Source organism: Stylophora pistillata, chromosome 4 (genome assembly GCF_964205215.1).
Source record: "Stylophora pistillata chromosome 4, jaStyPist1.2, whole genome shotgun sequence".
NCBI lineage: Eukaryota > Metazoa > Cnidaria > Anthozoa > Scleractinia > Pocilloporidae > Stylophora > Stylophora pistillata.
The window spans coordinates 35,620,442-35,639,093 of NC_142522.1; the positions used below are offsets into that span (position 1 = coordinate 35,620,442).

Genomic DNA, 18,652 nt, shown 5'->3' on the forward strand with positions numbered 1-18,652 from the left:
TGTTTGTCTAATCAGCAATGACAAGTAACAAGTGATGCCTGTTATTTCTCCCATAAAAAGGAAGAAAAGTGAATAAAACGATATCATAAAATTGCTAGAATCACTTTTGAACCTAGAGAAATGTTCTTTCAGCCTGACTTTTGTTTACAGCCTCCCTACCATACCCTAAAGCAATTTTTGCCCACATGAAAAATCCAGAGCCGTCTGACAATTTTTCACTTGAATAGAAATATAAGACCATGTATAAGACTAGTTTGGTATTTCATTTTAGTATATACTAAAACAATGGATAGCGTTGAAGGCGCGCTATGATTTGCTAGTCAAACTCCGAATATCCTTTGCTATTTACCTCCGAGCAACTCGGGAAAAAATGGCTTGCCGGTTTGCATCCGTGACAAGCGAATAAATCACTCAAATAACAACGAAGCAGTCCCTGAAAACACAGAGAAAGTGACTAAATTTGGTTTGGCCGTGTTTAAAGGTAATGGTAACCGGGAGTTTATCGATAAAAACCAATGAAAAAGGTTTTGTTTACAAATGCAAATTAATCTTGCATAACCTCACTTGTTCACTTGAAAATCAAAGTTGAATGGTATTTTTTACAGAATGGTTTCAAATACAGAAAGAGTTTGCAACACCATTTGAAGAAATGTCGCCACCAGAGCTAAAAAATGTCTTCGGAAATTTTATCTGTCAGCGAGAAAACGTGACGGCAGTTTTTACAACAAAAAATCGCTTTCCGCGATCCGAGCCGCGTTGGATCGTTTCGCGCGGGAAAATGTTGAAATCGTTACTGGAATGTATAAATTAAAATAAAGTTTTGGTGGTGTATATTATCTCACTGTTTTATCGCTGTTTTTATCACTGTTTTGGTGGTGTATATTATCTCACTGTTTTATCTCACTGGTTAGCGGTGGATATTTACCTCGCCGCTTCGCGGCTCGGTAAATATCCACCACTAACCACCTCCACTTTGGTGAATAGTTGTTCAATATCTCTCAGTTAGTACGTGCAATATGATCGGTCAGTTTAGCGGGCTGTATTTCACTCTACAGGTCGTTAAATTCAAAAGATTGTTTGAATTGAAATCTTCTCTCTCTATTTGAAATCAGAGATATCATAAATATCTTTCTACCCTCGTTTATCGGGTTACGGGACTTTGCTTTGGAACTTGATCACTCTTTCTCAGACATGACAGGTGAAACTTCATAAAGGGACACTTGTGATTAGAGCAAGTGATGGTTTCCCCTTCAGTAGCTTTTCTGCAATAACAGATGATATTATCATCGCATGACACTGGAACTTGCATCAGACATGGCATGTGGCATTTTCTTGTATACCATCTGCCTAAATTTCCGGCGATAACTTTCCCATGTACACAGGTAATAAAACCAGAAACCATCTGGTGATACGCCTCTAAACTTTTCAAGGCTTTGAATTGTTGTGCAGTATATTAGCTCGTATCTAAAACCAAATAATATAGAAGATCTGAGGCTTCGATGAGAGGTAAACACTCTGGATCGAGCTTCGCGTGCCACAATGTAACCGGGTCAATACCACCAATCACTGATATTTTTTCAATGTAGCGACGTTTTACCCGGCTATCAAGCTTTTTCGAGTACTCTGAAAAGAGAAGAATAAATGTTGACTCTTTTTCGTCCTTTTCTTCAAAGTTTTCTGGATTAGATTCGTCGGCATTATCTTCAGACATGCTGTTGTAATCCTTCGCCACGTGATGCATCTAGTTCCGGTATGAGCTGAAACTCTCTCAATTTGAAGTTGATCTTCAAAGCATTGTACTCTTTTCAAGTACTCTAATAATAGAGGAATGACATAGCAATAGTCTCCATAGGTTTCACTTGGTTTTCTCCGACAGATTTATCAAATTCATTGATTTTACATTGAGATATAGTTAAAAATCCCTACATCGCTTTGTATTTTGACATATGCTAATGAGCAAGCTGTACACCAACATGGCCGCCATGGTAATACGATATGCTTGTGACGTAAGATGAAAACCGAGAACAGGTGGGCCAAGATAGATAATTGGAGGAATTAAAATACAAGGATAAAAGCTTTAAGTTGATGTACATTATGATTTGTAAGTATATATGGCAGACCTGTTCATGGGCCACTGAAATTGACCTTTATTTTACCTCCGCGAAGAAGACGCGAAGTACTTTATTTCATCGTGTCACTCTTCAGACGTAAACGTAACAAAATAAAAAGAAATTAATATTTTCCAAGAGATGAACGGATCCTCTCCTCGCACACAGAATTTAAAAGCGGGATTGCATCGCGCTGTAGCGTACGACGTTGCCGAAGTTGCATAATTTTTCATTGATTAACGAGGGAGGGGGGGGGGGGGGGAACAACGGCCATTTAGGCGTATTTCGAACTTTTCGATTTTTCGGAGAAAAAAAAGCGCGATAGAACGTTTTGATATAATTTTCGAAAAAGGTTCATTAAAAGGGTCCCTCAAAAAAAATAAAGCGAATTAGGAAATTTTGCAACCGTCGGCGGATTCTCGATATTTATGATCAGTGGCTCTTTGATAGTCCTCTTTACTACGAGGATCGTGCACAAATACATATATTTTACATTTTGTTGTTTTCACTTTCTTTTTCAGTTACTAAATAAAGCGTACATTTAATAATGTTCCATTGGCTGTTATTCCACTTGCTCTGACGAAAGGGTTAACATCCGAAACGGCAGCTTTAGAAACTCTTTAGGGTGGCGGCCAATTTACTTTATCAACTCGGTTCACAAAACCACTTGAGAAGCTATTATTCAGCTGTGACTAGTTCTCTGTGGGAATTCAGAGATGTAAGAATGACAAAGCTCTTAGATCCTCTCTCCTGTGTAGAATAATTGTTGATTAATTGTATGATTTATTCTACAAAGTTTAGCGCCAAGATTTTGAATTTGAAATATCACTGAATACTAAAATGGAGCGATTTGAATTTTCACCAGATTCTTGAATAATTCGAATGAAGTCATAAAGACATCATAAAACAACACCGCAAGTTAATCCGAATCGCAAAGCGCTCCTAGTTCTGTTTTGGTGTTTCGTCACTCAGTTATATTTTATGATGAGCGCCTTTAAGCTTAAGTACTTGGGGTGGTTTGGCGTCATTCTTCAGTTTTATTTTAATTTTCAGCTCTCACTATTTGTTAGGTAAGCTTAAATCAAGGAACGAGCCATGATTTTAAAATGAAGTTGTATTCGTCATATTGATGTTGCTGTTAAAACTGAGAAATGTTTGAAGGGCAATGAGCTCAAACAGCACGCTTGGGAAGTGCACCGATGGAACGAAATACCATGAGACTGCTGGCGAAGTGAGATTCCCCATAGAAGTCTTGGTATTAAGGGGAATATATCTTAGTAATCTTAGTTCAGTGAGCCATAACTGCGAACTGGCGAAGCATAGAAACAGCTTAATTGCGTGTCGCTAGTGAGAAACCCCATTGCGTGTTACTGGCGAGTCTTAATGATGAACATTAGATGAATTGATTTCTCAGGGTTAGAAGTCGTCGTTTGACTCAAAGGCCAATGGTGATAGTCGTGCTTTTTTTTTTATTTAAGACTCGGTTAATTAAGGGATCTTGATAGACAAGGAAAGTTTCAGTTAAGTCATTTTGTGATCTGCACTTGCGAGCGATTCCCTTTATTATGTACAAACTTGTCGTGCGTATCCTTTAAGTAAATCATGAATTAAAAATTTGGAAAGGAAGTTCTTTATAGACAAATATCTCCACAAGAATCTTGATACCGCAATATAACAATATGAGTGAAACAGCAATCGCCGCGGAATGATCTAAATACCACAAGTTTGGAAGTTTACATTCAATGAACTCATTCACAGATAGAGCAAACATAAATCCTCCCGTAAGTCCGTCATCTATACTCAGAGCTACGAGAATAGAACTCTTAAGCTTCGAAGATATCCAGAATTCCATCCCAGCCAGTAAGCAATAGACAAAACAAAAAGCCAGAAGACATGGCCACATTATGCTCGAACCTTCTGGTTTGGTTTTATCAGCCAGGTGCTTCACTGAAAATGCAATTGTTATCAGCGCGTCCACGATAAATGCTATCCCAAAGGCAATGGATCCATGCTTTTCTTTCTGAGGAGCGATTTTCGCACTCGTTTCGTCGTGAAATCTCCACAGCAAGACGAAACACGTGAGCATAGTGAGTGTTGTGTCTAGAGCTGTGGCGAGGACAGATGAACTGTTCATGGTGGCTAAGAGAAAGAAGGATGCCCCGGCGAAAATCACAGACACTACTAATCTCGTCATAGTCACCGCTAGCGCCATCTTTCTCCATTTCTCTCTTTCACAAACCTGTAATATTGTTTGTGGCTTAGCTTCTTCCCTGTGTTCGTCGTGAAAGGAAATGCAAGGTGATTTTTCAAAAACGCTGTCAATTTCTCCGGGATTGAACTCTGCTTTAAGGCGCATTCCAAGCTGTGGGGATGATAAGGGCGAAAGCTTCCGAGGACTGAAATTAATCACTTGTGCAGATGACTTCTTCTGTGCCATGCCTCTACTGAAGATCTCTTGTGGAGAGTTGTTCACTGATATCTAGACACAGTAAGCAATGTGACTTGTTTGGAGAACCAGCAATGATTGCAATGCTATTGTGCTTTTGTTATGTAGGGTGAAAAAAAAAGTTTAAAAAAACATTTAACAAAGAAACTTGTCAGGGTTATGAGTCGTTAACCTTTACTAGCTATGATATATAAAAAAAAACATCTATTCAGGAACGTAGACGTGTTTGACATAAACTATTGAATGCGGCTCATTTGAGCTGCTAACGTCTGCAAAGTTGAGGAATGTGCGTTAATATAATAACAATCCTGGGGACACTCAAGATGAACTGAGGCATTGAGGTCAGCACCACGCTTCACTAACCTTTTTACCAGAAAGACTCCAGAAGTAACTTGTTTTGTTGTGTGTTTTCCCATGTTGTTTTAAAGTAGAGAGTTGTTAGTTATCACAGTAGTTTATATACATATAATTTTAAGCTCTCTGTTAGTGCAGTTATGTAGTAGAAGAAGACTGCTGTCGGATTGCAGCAATCTTGAAATGTTGCTCAGGGCTGAGATAGGGCACTAGGGCATTCAGGGGAATTGCGGCTTCAATTAGAGAACAGAATCAATAACCTCTTTACTAAACAATGTTCAAAGCTATTTGTATACCCCTTACTCATTGAAAGCAAAAGGTTTCTTCTTCCTACACTCGCGAAATAGTGTAATTACGGAACCATTGTTCAAAGATCACTTAAGAGTATTTTGCATACTTCTCACTATTTGAAAGAAAAATTTTTCTTTTCTACCCATGCTCCCACCAAATACGACATCCCAAGTTTCTATTACACGACAGAAGAGAAATGCAATGCTCCTTCATCTTAGTGCAAGGAAGGCTGCTTTGTCGTAGTCGTACTGTGTCCTAAATACTTTGCAATTGAGTTACATCATCTTCGTATCGGAGGGTTGGCTCTTCATAATTGGAGAAGCTCTAATTTTTTTTTAATGAAATTGACGTACACAATAAGCTTTGGAAACAAACAAATAACAATAAATTGGCTTTAAGTAAATTTTCTTTTTCTTCTTACGCTTGCGCCAAATGTTTAACATCTAGATCTTTCAGTATCAGACTACAAAAAAAAAAAAAAAAAAGGAAAATTTCACAATGTTCCTTCATCTTACTACAGGTCTGTTTTATCTCGTATTGCTCTGCTCTACAAACTTTGATTCACAACATTTTCGTCAGTGTGAGATTAAGCCCGGCGTCACAACTTGTGAGGCTGTTAATTTTTTAATCTTAATGACATCCACAATAAACTTTTGAAACGAACGAATAACAATAACGAACTAATTGAAAGAAATAATTTCTTTATCCTTGCCCTTCCTGCCAAAATTGAATAATTTCTTACACGACCAAAGAAACAAAATAGAATACTAATGTCTAACCATTTGCTGATGTTATAGCAAAGGCAGCACAGATCCTGAGTCAATGAATTTGAATATATGAAAATCATATATGTATACTGCGGTTTCATGTAACCTATGAAAGCGATCGTCGCAGTAATAAACCTTACTTAGGTAATAATGGAAATAAGGCCTGAAAAACTCAGACCGGTATGGGATTTGAACCCAGGCTCTGCGATAGCGGTGCAGTGCTCTACCAACTGAGCTAACAAGCCAACCGGGAGCTGGTCATTATGTTGGTTCCCTGAGTGTTAGTCCGATCTTTTAATAAGTCTACTCGATCTGGAGTTTTAAGTTTTTAAAGTCCCTTCTAACCCTTCACTTCAAAATGAAAACTAAAAATAGAACTTAAATAATTTTAATAATAACAGGAAAAATATGATGTTAAAATTAGGTTTTATTAAGATTCGGTAAGAAAGCTTTACATTTAAATGAAAACCAAACTTGAAAGAAGCTTCGAAAAGAGAGACTTAAAGACTGGCCTTCGAACAGACTTTCTTTTAAAGGTTCTCAACCGTTCTCTCGGTAATAAGCAATAGTGAATAATCATGGGACAAGTCTCTGCTTGTTTCTTTAATGTATCGGTGGAGAACGAATAGACAACGGTTGGCCGATCAAGATAGATTGATAGTTAGATAGCTTTATTAAAAATCGCACGGCAGCCTGATAAGGCTGAAATGCATGATTATTTACAATATAATACTGGCTAAAATAATCAATTTTATTTACAGAGTATGTTATTTACAATTATAATACAAGAATATTACACAGACCTATTGTCTTCGCATGGCTGGTAAATATGTCTGGGGGAAACGCTTGGTGCGCATTATTGGGTTAACAAACTGACGTTCATTTCTACGATTATAATTAAGTAATATCATAATGGTTCTTCGGTGGCAAAAAAGGATGAAGCACAAACTCAGTATTGGACGCTATTGGTTTGAAAAATTTATTACATTGCTCGATGCGTCTATCCTTCAGTGAGTTCAGGTTAAACAATGAAAGGTGGTCGAGGTTGTCGGGTTGTCAGGCGGAGAAAATTAAATTTTCTGACGCACGTTTTAGAATATTCGTAAACAGGAACGATATCCAAAAACATCTTACGAGAGACTGTTCAAGAAAAAAGGTCTTATTGGAGTACACCTTCCCCTCGTTTGAGCCTCTCCAGGACTTGAATAACCCTGAATGAATTCGAATTAAGTCAAAATTCTTTCACTTAAATGAACTATACGCATTACTTTAGCGAATTCTCTGCGGTATTTACTGCTGCGCATACAATATATGAGTGGATTGACTGCTGAATTACAAGCTACTAACGTCTGCGCCCAGCTAAAGGCTTTCTTAAATAGAACAAATTTCGTAGAAGGGTGAAAAATTCCCGGTAGCAGTAGCAAGGGCATCCAACATAAGGTATAAACTCCTACCACCGTTAAAATGGTTTTAGTTACCTTTTTCTCCGTCATTGTATTACCAGACCCCGGATGTATGTTATGAATTCTGTTTTCTTGACGTTTGGCAGCGATGAAAATATATACATATACGATAATTGTTGTGATTAGTAGAGAGGAAATGTATATTGAGGCGTAAAACCTGGGAATCAAAATAGGAGAAGCGTACAGGATAGCAAATATAAGAGAAATAATCCAGACAAATGCTATTCCTAAAATTGCTTTTCCTGCTGTCAGAACCGCTACGTATTGGAAAGGGAATCTAATCGCACAAACGCGGTCCACTGTCATCGCAAATATGTTAGTTGCCGATGCAACCGTGGAAATATGGCCGAAGAAGCTTTTAATGATGTTAAAGTTCTTGAATTGTTCATCATCTTGAAATTTGTAATTGTGGTCATAAATTACCATGGGTAGATACACCACACACACAGACAAGTCTGAGATCGCCAAACTGGTTATGAAAAGATCAGGAACTCTGCGAAGATTTATGTTCGTGATGACCGCGAGCAGTATCAAAGAGTTCCCCAAAGTTCCGAGCGCACTAACTAAGGCGAAAATGACGGAGAGGATCACTGCTACCTCTTTACTTACTATTTCGCTGATATGGAGGAACTCAAGTGTTTCCTGTGATGGAAGAGAAGCTGTGGAATGGTTGCATCTTGTTTGGTTAAAACAGTCAAACAAACTTTCAGCCATACTCCTCAAATTTCTTCAACCTGCAAACTGGAACACAAATACAGCATCAACGGCAGTTTTATCTCCAAGCGGCCGTTTTGTTGTTTGCTTGTAACTAAAAACAACTTCCATTCGAGGATAGAATTGTAGTTTTAAATTGTTAAAAATAACGATATTCAATCAAATTTTAGATTTGCTGCAAAAAAAGATAAAAATGGGGAAAGAACGAATACGATCCATTTGTGTCCTATTTTTACTACTCAAACCTTGGCCTGTAGTCCGGTAGCTTCGTTCAATAAGTGCCTATGTTAAGTCCCGAGACAAATGATTTTGAGCTGATGGGTGAAATTCGAGAATAACGATTTGGTGTCGTCATTCTGCTGTTTTCAAACGCAATTAATTGAACGATTTGTAACTTTACAGTTAAGGAAATAAAACTGATAAATTACTTTCGATTGAATAAATGATAACCAAATAAAAGAAACTAACGATTAATAATTGATTTGCGCGGCGAAATGGGCTCAATTCTAAGTGTTGGAAGTCGACCTCGTTTTAGGCGGCCGTCACCACCAAAAATACGAGGATATCGAACACATCAGCAGACACAATAGCCGTTTAGGAGTCAGTTGTAGGAGAGCAAACTACCTCCTTCTAAGCATCTATGTCAGTGGTACTCAAACATCTCTCGATATTTTTATAAGATGTCATGGTCTTTTCTGCGCTCGTCCTTATAGAGGAGTCAGCGATTTCTGAGTATCTGTTTACACTCCCAACCATTTAAGATTACCATGATGATGGTGGCAGGATCAATACAACACGAAGTCGAGATCAGACTAAGCTTCTCAAAGATTTGTCAATCAATAATAGGTCTTAAGTCTGTGAAATTCGGGTCGATTTATATTTACTTACAAAACAGTTCGTAAATTTTAACTAAAAATTCTAAAATATATTTTTAGTAATTACTAATAGTGCTTTTCCGCCTCCGTCCTCGTTAATCTAAGAGAGTCTAAGTGGGGTGATGGTTTTTACTGCTGACAGTTAAAACTTTGATCATTTAACGGCTAACAGTTAATTTCTTTTCATTGTTTTTGAAAAAATTTAATGTTAATTTTGTTTTACGACGCACCGTTAATATTAGTCAATTTTTACGCCTAACGGATAAATGTTTTTGCCGTTTTACGGCTAAAGATTGAACCCACGGAGGGCCTCAGCAAAGCTCTCAGGTTTACTTTAAAATGGAAAAATTAATGAATCATTTCGGACCACGCGATTATTGCTTAAAACCATGATTTCAATTTACTATACGGCTCTTTTTGTTAATAAAAGGAAGGTTTTAACATTATTACGTCAACGGAAAACGGAAGACGCAGAAAATTAAGTGTCTTTTTGTCTAGCCTTCAGCCGTTTACAGTAAAAATATATTCTACTGATACCTTTAACCAGAAATTTTTCTCTTGATATGTTTTTCAGGCTCAATTAACAGATTACAAGAGAAGCAAGTCAAAAGAGAAAAAAAAGAAGAAACAAAAATAATTCTTACTGCTTGGCATAAATTTTTTTTTCAAACGAGACACTTACCAATGACCGAAGAAAAGAGATTGTTTATAGTCTCCTGAGTAACATGCAGCTGCATAGTTCTGAACACATTTACATCAAGTCACTTGGTGAGCTAATGTAAAGCGGCGGTGATCACAGAAGAGGAAAGTTTTTCGTGATTTTACTCAAAAAGCGTCGCGCCATTAAAGAATTTCTTATCGAGTCATTTTCAACCCGTGAAAAGTAACTTCAACCTCACGGACTTTTAAATAATATCTCTTCAGCAAGATATGAAAAGAGCCCCCCCCCCCCCCCCCCCCCACCAAGAGAGGCTTATGGAAAAAACACGAAACACACACAAAAAACCAGCAAAGACTAAAGAAGATTATTAAAACGGAGTTGCTACTCATTGAATTCTTAATCGTAGTTAATTAATTTAAAATTCACAAACTTAGAAAAAGCAGAAAATTTTGTTTTCGCGCTTTTCTAGTAATTCTTCGTTAACCCTTTTGCATTTTTAGGAAGAATGATGGATCGAAAATCCAGAATCTAGGCAAAAAGCTACCAAAATGTTAATAAACCGCGCGCCCAGATTTATATTAACTGATAGAGAACCCATTATCTGTTGAGGCCGACTGAAAAGTAAATGTACACATTGCATAATTATTGAAATAAATTGATAGGAATCGTTTGCCTTCGCCAAATTTTAGGTACTGAATTCTTCAAGACTATGAAGAACTTTTGACTGTCTTAGGCAGCTTATCATAACAGCCGTCTCCACTGAAAACCATTTGTTGCTGACATTTTATTTTGCCATAATACGTAATCAATATGTACATGTTAGGTACAGACACCAACTTAAGTCCAGAATTGTCTTTCCAAATTTATTGTAAAACAAAAACTGTACATTAGACGGACACCTCTTTTAAGCGATAAAGGAAGTTGACAATCGAGACCCAAAACCTGTTGTAAGCGGAAACTGCGCGATGTTTTAGAATTGATTTTTTATATATTACGAATGCTGTAAAGTTTTGAAATAATATTCTCACTGGTAAAGTGAATAAATCTAACATTTCTTTCTTGTGTTACATAGTAATCGGTCTCTTTACCTTTCCTTGCGGTTTGAAATTTAGTAACAAATATCTCTTAGTAAGAGACTTTAAGAATAAGACGTATTTTTCAAATGCTGATCTTATTTGTTCTTGCATAATATTGAGTGGGTGACGCCGAGCTTTTGGACAGTTCGGCTTTGTATAACTACATTTGGGCTTTTCAACCCATTCTAAATTAATAAGCTCTATTTTTGCCGCTTAATCACGTGAGGTATATTTACATTTTGTGATAAATGCATCTTAAAGATAGAATTTCCATGGCTGCCGAACATCTCTTTTTATCTTAAAGTTTAACCCTTCTCTATCCAAACCGCGCTCTGAAGCAATCTTCGATCAAGCGGAAAATATAACCTAAACGTTGAGTTTTTGCGACTCTGTCAAAAGGGCTCCTATTTAACTTAGCACTAAAAGGTAGATCTAATTACTCCAAAAGCCCCACTTAAGAAGAACTTTCGAGGTTCATTGATCGTCAAAAACCGCGCCCAAGTTAGACCCCGTTTCAATAACCGATCCTAACCGGCTACTAATCAGAGCTCTCAAAAACCAATTATTCCCCTTTGAAACCGAAAGATTCTCTTAGATGTAATGACCAAAAGAGTGAGATTTAAAATTGAGGGCGTGGCATGGCAATCGCTGGAATTATATAATGTTATGGGGAAATCCCGTTCAAAAGCTTTTGGGAACGGTCTCGGAAAATCTGCCATCGGTTTTTTCGCAACTTTACAGTCTTTTCTTTGGGATATGGCTTTGTCAAACAGTCAAATCCAATGCTTTTTAAATGATCCTGTTTACGGGAAGAGCTATAGAGTCCTGTAGGATAAATTATACTTGTTTTCAGTTAGGACAAATTTTCTATGTTTTCTCAGCTTCTTAGAAACTAGTGTCGATAAAATACAACACTGTGGCGAATTAAGAGTATTTCCACAATAACATTTATCGGACGCTACTTCGAAGTTTATCGCATATATCATAGTTAGAGTCTATTTATCATGTTATCTGTTTGTTGAAGCAAATAATATCCGCTCATCTCTGATGAAAAATGGATAGTGAGGAAGCTGACTCGAAGTTACGATTTGCACGTTTTGCTTTCATATCTATTATTAATGACCAATCCAATGCTGTATTCGCAGAATTTTACCAAATGCCACACGATATTTCTTGCTTCTCATACAATAGATGTAAGGATTAATTGCTGAATTGCTGGCCAGAAAGGTTTGAGCCCAGAAAAATCCTTTACCAAACTGAGCTGGGTTCGATGAAGGGTTGGCGATTGCTGGGAGAAGAAGCATGGGCAGCCAACACAAAGCGTACGCTCCCACGACAGTGAAAACTGTTCTGGCTACTTTCCTCTCAGCCACAGTCCTGTCCAGTGTTGACTGCGTGTTCTGAATCCTGTTTTCTGCACGTTTAGCAATGATGAAAATATAGATGTACATGACTATTGTTGCCATTAGGAGAGCTGAACAATAAAGGGCGATGTACATGTTGGACACTGATTTAGGAGCATATAGGACACCAAATGCAAGAGAGACTATCCACACGAGCAGTATTTGAACCACAGCATGTTTGGTTGTCATAAAAACGTACTTAAACGGGAATCTGATTGCAATGATGCGATCAATTGTGACTGCAAACATGTTTGAAGCGGAAGCTACCATAGACATGTGTCCGAGGAAACTTATCGCGTAATCAAAAGCTTTGCTGCCTCCATTTTCGCTGATGCTACGGGAGAAGTAATAAACGCGCATAGGTAAATACAGTGCGCACACGAAGAAGTCGGAGACAGCTAAGCTCGTGATGAAAAGGTCTGGTAACGAGCGAAAAGTTTCATTTCGCTGTACGGCGAGCATGACCAAAGAGTTTCCCAGGCATCCTATCATACACGCCAAGGAGCTGATTATCGAGAGAATGATAGCTAAATCTCTTGTTAAGAATTCACTGAGGTCAGTGTATCCTTTTGTCGTTGCAGTTGTTTTCAAAAGGGGTAGACTGGTTGAACAATTCGAGCAGGTCTGGTTAAAAAGTGTCACCACCATATGTCGGTCGTTCTACAAAGCGGAAAAAGCCAAAAAAGGCCAAAAATGGTTAAGAATGAGTGAGATGTGCTACGGTTTACAAAGTATTACCGAGAAAAACCAAGAAATTAAGGATTTCTGACAACGAAAGTAGCAGACTTTGCCATATGCTGTGTATTTATCTATTTCTTTGTAGTTATTTAGTTATAAATAAAAGGCAACCAGTTCTAGTGACGAAACTGAAATCAAATTAGGAAGTTGTTAAAATACATTATTGAATTTCTTTTTGGGGAGCAAAGAACTTAGTGTATCCGTTTGTTGTTGCAGTTATTTTCAAAATGGAGGACGGGTTGAACTATTCCAACAAGTCTGGTTCAAAAGTAGTAGACTTTGCCATAAGCTTTGAATTAGTTTATTTCCCAAAGATCTGATGCTTTGCTACTCAGGCTTTGTTAATGATCCAATTCGATTTAATTTCGGTCCGTATACAATCTATGGGCCTTAATCGTGATTTTGTCGGACAGGAAACTGTGTAGTGGATCGATTTTATTATCATAGCCAAATTCAAAGCTGGAAATAAACAAAAGGCAACCAGTTCTAGTAACAAAAATGAAATAAAATAGGAAGTTGCTAAAATACATAATTGAATCTCTTTAAGGAGGGATTAAACAGATTAAATATTTCATTTCGACGTAGAAAGGTTATTGCTTGCTTTATTTAAGCAATGAAAGTTTAATTTTTAAGGCTGCAAGATTCTATTCGTCTTAATTTTTCGATGCTTTTACAGTTTCTTTTAAATTCTGGATTTTATCCTTGTTGCACTCTTGGAGGAAGTTGATTAGTCCACCCGGCATGTTTGATGGTTTCCCCACCAAGCGTCTATCTGTCTTGTTCATATCCCAACGCAGTGCGTGTGCATGAACTTACTTGAAATGATATTCATAATCAAACAAGATTTCCACTGAGTTTGTATGTGCACTCCCTACTGTCATTTTGAACAACGAATCTGAGGCCATTTGTCCATATTTGTCCGACATAGAGCCTTTCCGAAAAAAAGGAACGAATCGGTTTTAATGCAGTTTCTAGTCCATTAGAATATTTAAAAAGCCCAACGTCCTTTTTAAAGCGTTAAAGCTTCTGAATCACATGCGTTGCAAATTTTTTTCCCGGAGTTATATTCATTTAAATGACCTTTAAAAAAAAAGGGGAAAATTCTTTGCGTAAGACTCCTTAGTGATGATTGATTAAGAACTGTAACCTGTGCTGTCCCCTTGTTTGATCATGGGGTGAATTTTTGTGAATCGCAAAAATGGAAAACATATTCTAAATTACGAAACCGTTCTAAAATACATTGAGAAAATTTAAAAATGCAAAGTATAGGAGCCAATTTGGCACTTTTACCAAGTCATATGCCAAATACACTGCGTGTAAGAAAAGGTCAAGTTATTATTAAGTGACTCGAATATACGTATCATGTTAGCAATGAAAGTCAGCGGTCCATAAACAACGTTAGAGAGAAAACATTGAAACTTAAATCACTACACATATGATGAAATTTTTACGGCCTTGGTTCACAGTTTACACCTGCATCGGTCTGAGAACGGTTACATCCCTTAAAAAGGTTCCAAGAAACCGTCGAATGGAAGTTCACTTACCTCAGTAACCGTTCAGTATTCTTTTCTGCTTTTCTTAGACAATAAACAACGTCTCTATTCTGTAACGTTAAAGTAAGCTGGAAAAAAAAAAAAGAAAAAAAAATTTAAGCACAACAAAACGGGCAGACCAAAAATAAGCGGCAACTATTATTCACCCGACATCATGATCGAGAAAAAATAGTATCCTTTCTTCCAAAGGGTGTCCAGTGCTAGCTGAATGAGAGCGAACTATTTAGCTCATCGATTTTAATAACTCGTCTTTTCCATTTATCGATAACAATATTCGTACCCTTATTCAAAGATAACTTGTCGTCTAACGCTGACAAAAATATGCAGAATTAACCATATCATATCGTTGCAGCTGCACTCTGTGTTAGTTTAAGCCGATTTTAATTTTTAGATCTTATTGGCGAATTCATTTTATGACTTATGTTAATCAGTAACATTTCCCTCCATTTCAGATAAAATTGGCTTCGCAAGTGCGTGGTGGAAATCATGATGTATCTTCTAACAGCCTCCTACAGAGTTTGAAAGTTTCAAGGGTTCTAGGTAAAACTATATTTTAGTGAAAGTAAACGGAAACCAACAGACTGTTTTGTTTAGCAATACGAGAGAGGAGTGAGTTAATGGCGTGTCTTGCGAACAGAATAATATGTTAGTTCCACGCTTGCTGGCAGCTGTTGACAATAAAGTGACATAGTATGGTGACATATTCATTGTAACAAGGCTCATAAATGGTTTCGGTCCCTTTCTCTGTCATATAGTAGATACAAGCCTATGTATTCACATAAAAATGAAATGCAGAGTAATTTTTAATTTTCAACCAATGTTTTGGTTCGGAGCGCAAGTTATAAATATATGATTTACTCCTTTCATTAACAGGGGTTCTATCTTCCCTCAGTTGGTTTGGTTAGAGTCTTACTGTTCCATGTAGAACGAGCAGGCGTAAGTAATACCTTTCAAAACTACATTTATTATGTTGTTTATTTTTCAGACGACGTACCATTCAGAGGTGCAGCTGACAAGGAGACGATTTATTGCCCTGCCGTGGACCACAGGGCAATAAATGACCACAGGTCATATTTTTCATATTTTTGGGCCTGAAACACAAATCAAATTGTAGGCAAATGAATCACTCCCATCAAAGTGCAGAGTAGACTTGGCACCAAAGGAGACTTTATAGCTTTCTAAATCAACAATTATCATATACACAGCTCCAATTCGAGGTGCAAGCAAAGACAAAGAAATGATGGTAACAATCGATTTGACTGTGACCGCCATGAATTAATGGTCATGACTTAATTGGATACTCCAAAATCAGGTTTCCGAGTAAGGACAGTAACCTATTATTATTTTTCGGCAAATAAGGATATGAAAAGTAATTTTTTGTTGTGGTCCCTACTCGGAAACCTGATTTTTGGAGTATCCATTTACGTCACGACCATAACTTAATTTCTACTCACAACTACGCGCGAGCTGCTGTATGGAATACTATTTCAAAAATTTCTCCCGAGTCCGCGTCACCAGCCCACCTGATTAGTGTGTTTGTTTGCGGGGTAGTACTGAGAAAAGGGCATCAACGGAGAGTCTTGATCCCTTTTCGCGCACGAGTTTTCGAAAAAATTGACGCGTCACGTATATAAAAGGGGAAAATTTCAAATCTTTCTACTTGTGTACAAGGTTTCAGGGAATATCGAAGTTTTGCTTTAACAATAGTAAAATTTGAAATTGTATATCAGAGATAATTAAGGCTAATTTCCTATCACTTGAAAAACGGGAGGCCATCTACGGCCAACGGTTGATTTATTTGCGTAACGGTTGACGGAAATGTCAAACACTCAGTTATATCTTTCAGCTGGCTCCTCTGATTGGCTGGGCTAGGGCCCACGTTGGACGGAAAAACACTTAATCACTAATGGAACTGATGTATAAATACAACACGATATTTGAAAAGGAATCGCTTTTTAGGTAAAAAAAAAAAAAGATGAAATATGAACAAGCTTTTTACAGATATTAATACAATAGACTCAAATGTAATACTAATGATAGCAATGTCTGCCATAAGTCTCTAGTGCCGTAGAGCTCGAAAACCTTCCCGTGGACTGGTAACCTTTTCCAAAATCGATGGCAAAAGTGGTCAATAACCACCACTGAGAAGCGTTCCACGACTTCGATATTGCCATGAAGTATTCTAAGGGTAGCAATGTAGAGCAAACGGTCTACTGAGGTCAGCCTGTAAATCTCGACTCACAACATCAGCATCAAAGTACAAAACGACACCATAATGATGTAATAACAAAATAATCATAAGCAGTAAAATGGCCAAGATTTTAACTGGATGATAACGCGAATTTGAGAAATAACGTTTTTAGTTTTCCATAACCATCCCCGCTTCAAAATGATATAGAAATATACCGGATGATGACGCGAATTCGAGAAATAACTTTGTGCTTTGCCATAACCGTCTCTGCTTTGTTTTTTGTAAGCTGGGTAGATGAGGCAAATTACCGAAAATGCGGTCATGTAAGACAAACATTCAGGCGGCTTTGCCAACTAGACTTGCCGTTTGTTCTCTTGATTGCATGTCTAACTTCTTGACAAGATAGTTGAACAATAGACAAGGGGTAACAGTAGAGAACATGTTCCCAAACCCTATAAATTTTGCGCTCCATAAATAAAGTAAAGGGATTTCCAACAATTTGTAGAGTCACACCATAAAGTGAATTCAAACAGTATCTACCAGGTTCCTTTTCAAACCTTGCAATATTAATTGGTGCCGAAGGAAAAGAAAAAAATATTGTAAACGAACGCTCGTTTTTCCCGTAAATGTTTTGTTTTGCAGTACGGTGAGCACGACTAAATAGTTTCCCATACGTTCGATCATATCGAGACGAATGACGGCCGCATCTCCTGCTAAGAATTCACTGAAATCAATGTACGCTGTCGTCATTACAGTTGTTTTCAAAAGACAATGACTGGTTAAGTCGGCAAAAATGTTGGTTTAAAATTGATTTATAGTTTCAGTTGAACATATAAAATAGCAGTTGCATATAAGATAGATAGAAAACAAAGTGCAACAGAAGTGTCGCCGTGATACAAACGAAAGCAAATAACTACCATCATGTGTTTTACAACGATTTTCAGGAATGATTTTCTAAATATTCATAATATTTCGCGGTGCAAAACTGAGTCAGTCATAACTAACAGATAAAGCAGCTGTTAAAAAAGTTTTCATTCTCCTTTACTTTTTATTCTCCTAGCGTGAAATTCTATACAAACGAAAATGTAAAAGAGCGGCAGCCTGTTTACAACGGTAGGGAAACAGCGCTTTGCTACTTGTCTAAAAAAAATATCTTGCTGCACGTACGTTTCATTGACCCCCTGATTAATTCGAATTCGGTACAAACTGATTTTAAATGCAGCGCTGTTGACATTTGGAATTGAGGAATGTTTTGAATGGAACTCTACGCCAAAATACCAAGCCATGCTAAAGTTCCGCTACAGTCACACTAAATCAAATATGAGATGTTAAGGCGGCGTCTGAAACGGTTCTTAATCGTTATTTCTCGGACGAGCACTGATCGAATACTTTGTATTCAGGAATTTCTTTAATCCAAACATCAATGGCGAGTTTCACTTATCCTTTATTGCCCTTGACAGCTGTAAGGGATGTTCCAAAACTTCCTTGAACAAACTGAAGCAAATGGAAGTTTAATGCGAACAAACACGGTCAGCTCAGATTACCCGGGAACACTGGAATACTCAAATTTAAAAGCCCTCTTCTTGCTCGTTTTGCTTTGCTGATTGATCATTTTATCCATTGCAACATTGTCCATTTTCTAAGCTCAATAGCCTAGCCTTTAGACTTCCTTGAACAAACAAATACGACTTAAATTCCGTTTATGGAAGTTTGAGCGGTGAGCAAGCACTGAAAGAAGTTGTTTCCCAGAAGCACGAACTGATAAATACTTGATCAGTCATGACTCCTTTATTTTCCACCGACTAAATTCTACTGAAACTCACAACGTTTTCTTAACATAAAAAGCCTGTTTTGAGAACTTTTGCCTTGCCGACCTCGACTGAGATTTTCCCATAAGGGTCAAATTTAAATTGAAAGCCCTGTTTTTACTCGTTTTGCTTTGCTGATTGATCTTTTATTCGATTGTGACCTTGTCCATTTTTTTTAGCTCTATAACATAGTCCCTAGACTTC

At 37.4% G+C, this 18,652-nt stretch overlaps 3 protein-coding genes and 1 long non-coding RNA gene across 9 annotated transcripts; 1 reads left to right on the plus strand and 3 right to left on the minus strand.

Annotated features, from left to right (window-relative positions):
- Positions 1 to 3,708: 3,708 nt before the first annotated feature.
- Positions 3,709 to 4,545, minus strand: LOC111327857 (transmembrane protein 163a). Its single transcript, XM_022932155.2, has one exon. It carries the CDS (start codon positions 4,543 to 4,545, stop codon positions 3,709 to 3,711), a length of 837 nt encoding a protein of 278 aa, XP_022787890.2.
- Positions 4,546 to 6,375: 1,830 nt separating this feature from the next.
- Positions 6,376 to 8,996, minus strand: LOC111327868 (melanocortin receptor 3-like). The gene is made up of 2 exons (XM_088755830.1): positions 8,768 to 8,996; positions 6,376 to 8,170 (listed from the first exon to the last, which is right to left on the minus strand). The coding sequence occupies exon 2, from the start codon at positions 8,141 to 8,143 to the stop codon at positions 7,193 to 7,195; it is 951 nt and encodes a 316-aa protein (XP_088611956.1). The 5' UTR covers positions 8,144 to 8,170; positions 8,768 to 8,996; the 3' UTR covers positions 6,376 to 7,192.
- Positions 8,997 to 10,043: 1,047 nt separating this feature from the next.
- Positions 10,044 to 15,797, minus strand: LOC111327858 (histamine H2 receptor-like). 6 transcript variants are annotated; one of them, XM_088758269.1, is made up of 4 exons: positions 15,444 to 15,797; positions 14,441 to 14,517; positions 13,713 to 13,827; positions 10,044 to 12,818 (listed from the first exon to the last, which is right to left on the minus strand). In XM_088758269.1, the coding sequence occupies exon 4, from the start codon at positions 12,804 to 12,806 to the stop codon at positions 11,871 to 11,873; it is 936 nt and encodes a 311-aa protein (XP_088614395.1). In that variant the 5' UTR covers positions 12,807 to 12,818; positions 13,713 to 13,827; positions 14,441 to 14,517; positions 15,444 to 15,797; the 3' UTR covers positions 10,044 to 11,870. The 6 variants fall into 6 exon arrangements, with proteins under 6 accessions (XP_088614395.1, XP_088614396.1, XP_088614394.1 ...); XM_088758270.1 differs by lacking the exon at positions 15,444 to 15,797 and adding an exon at positions 14,730 to 14,834; XM_088758268.1 differs by lacking the exon at positions 15,444 to 15,797 and adding an exon at positions 14,596 to 14,824.
- Positions 14,880 to 16,477, plus strand: LOC148733506 (uncharacterized). The gene is made up of 2 exons (XR_016000484.1): positions 14,880 to 14,989; positions 15,435 to 16,477. It is a non-coding gene; the product is annotated as an uncharacterized LOC148733506 (long non-coding RNA).
- The last annotated feature ends 2,175 nt before the right edge of the window (positions 16,478 to 18,652 follow it).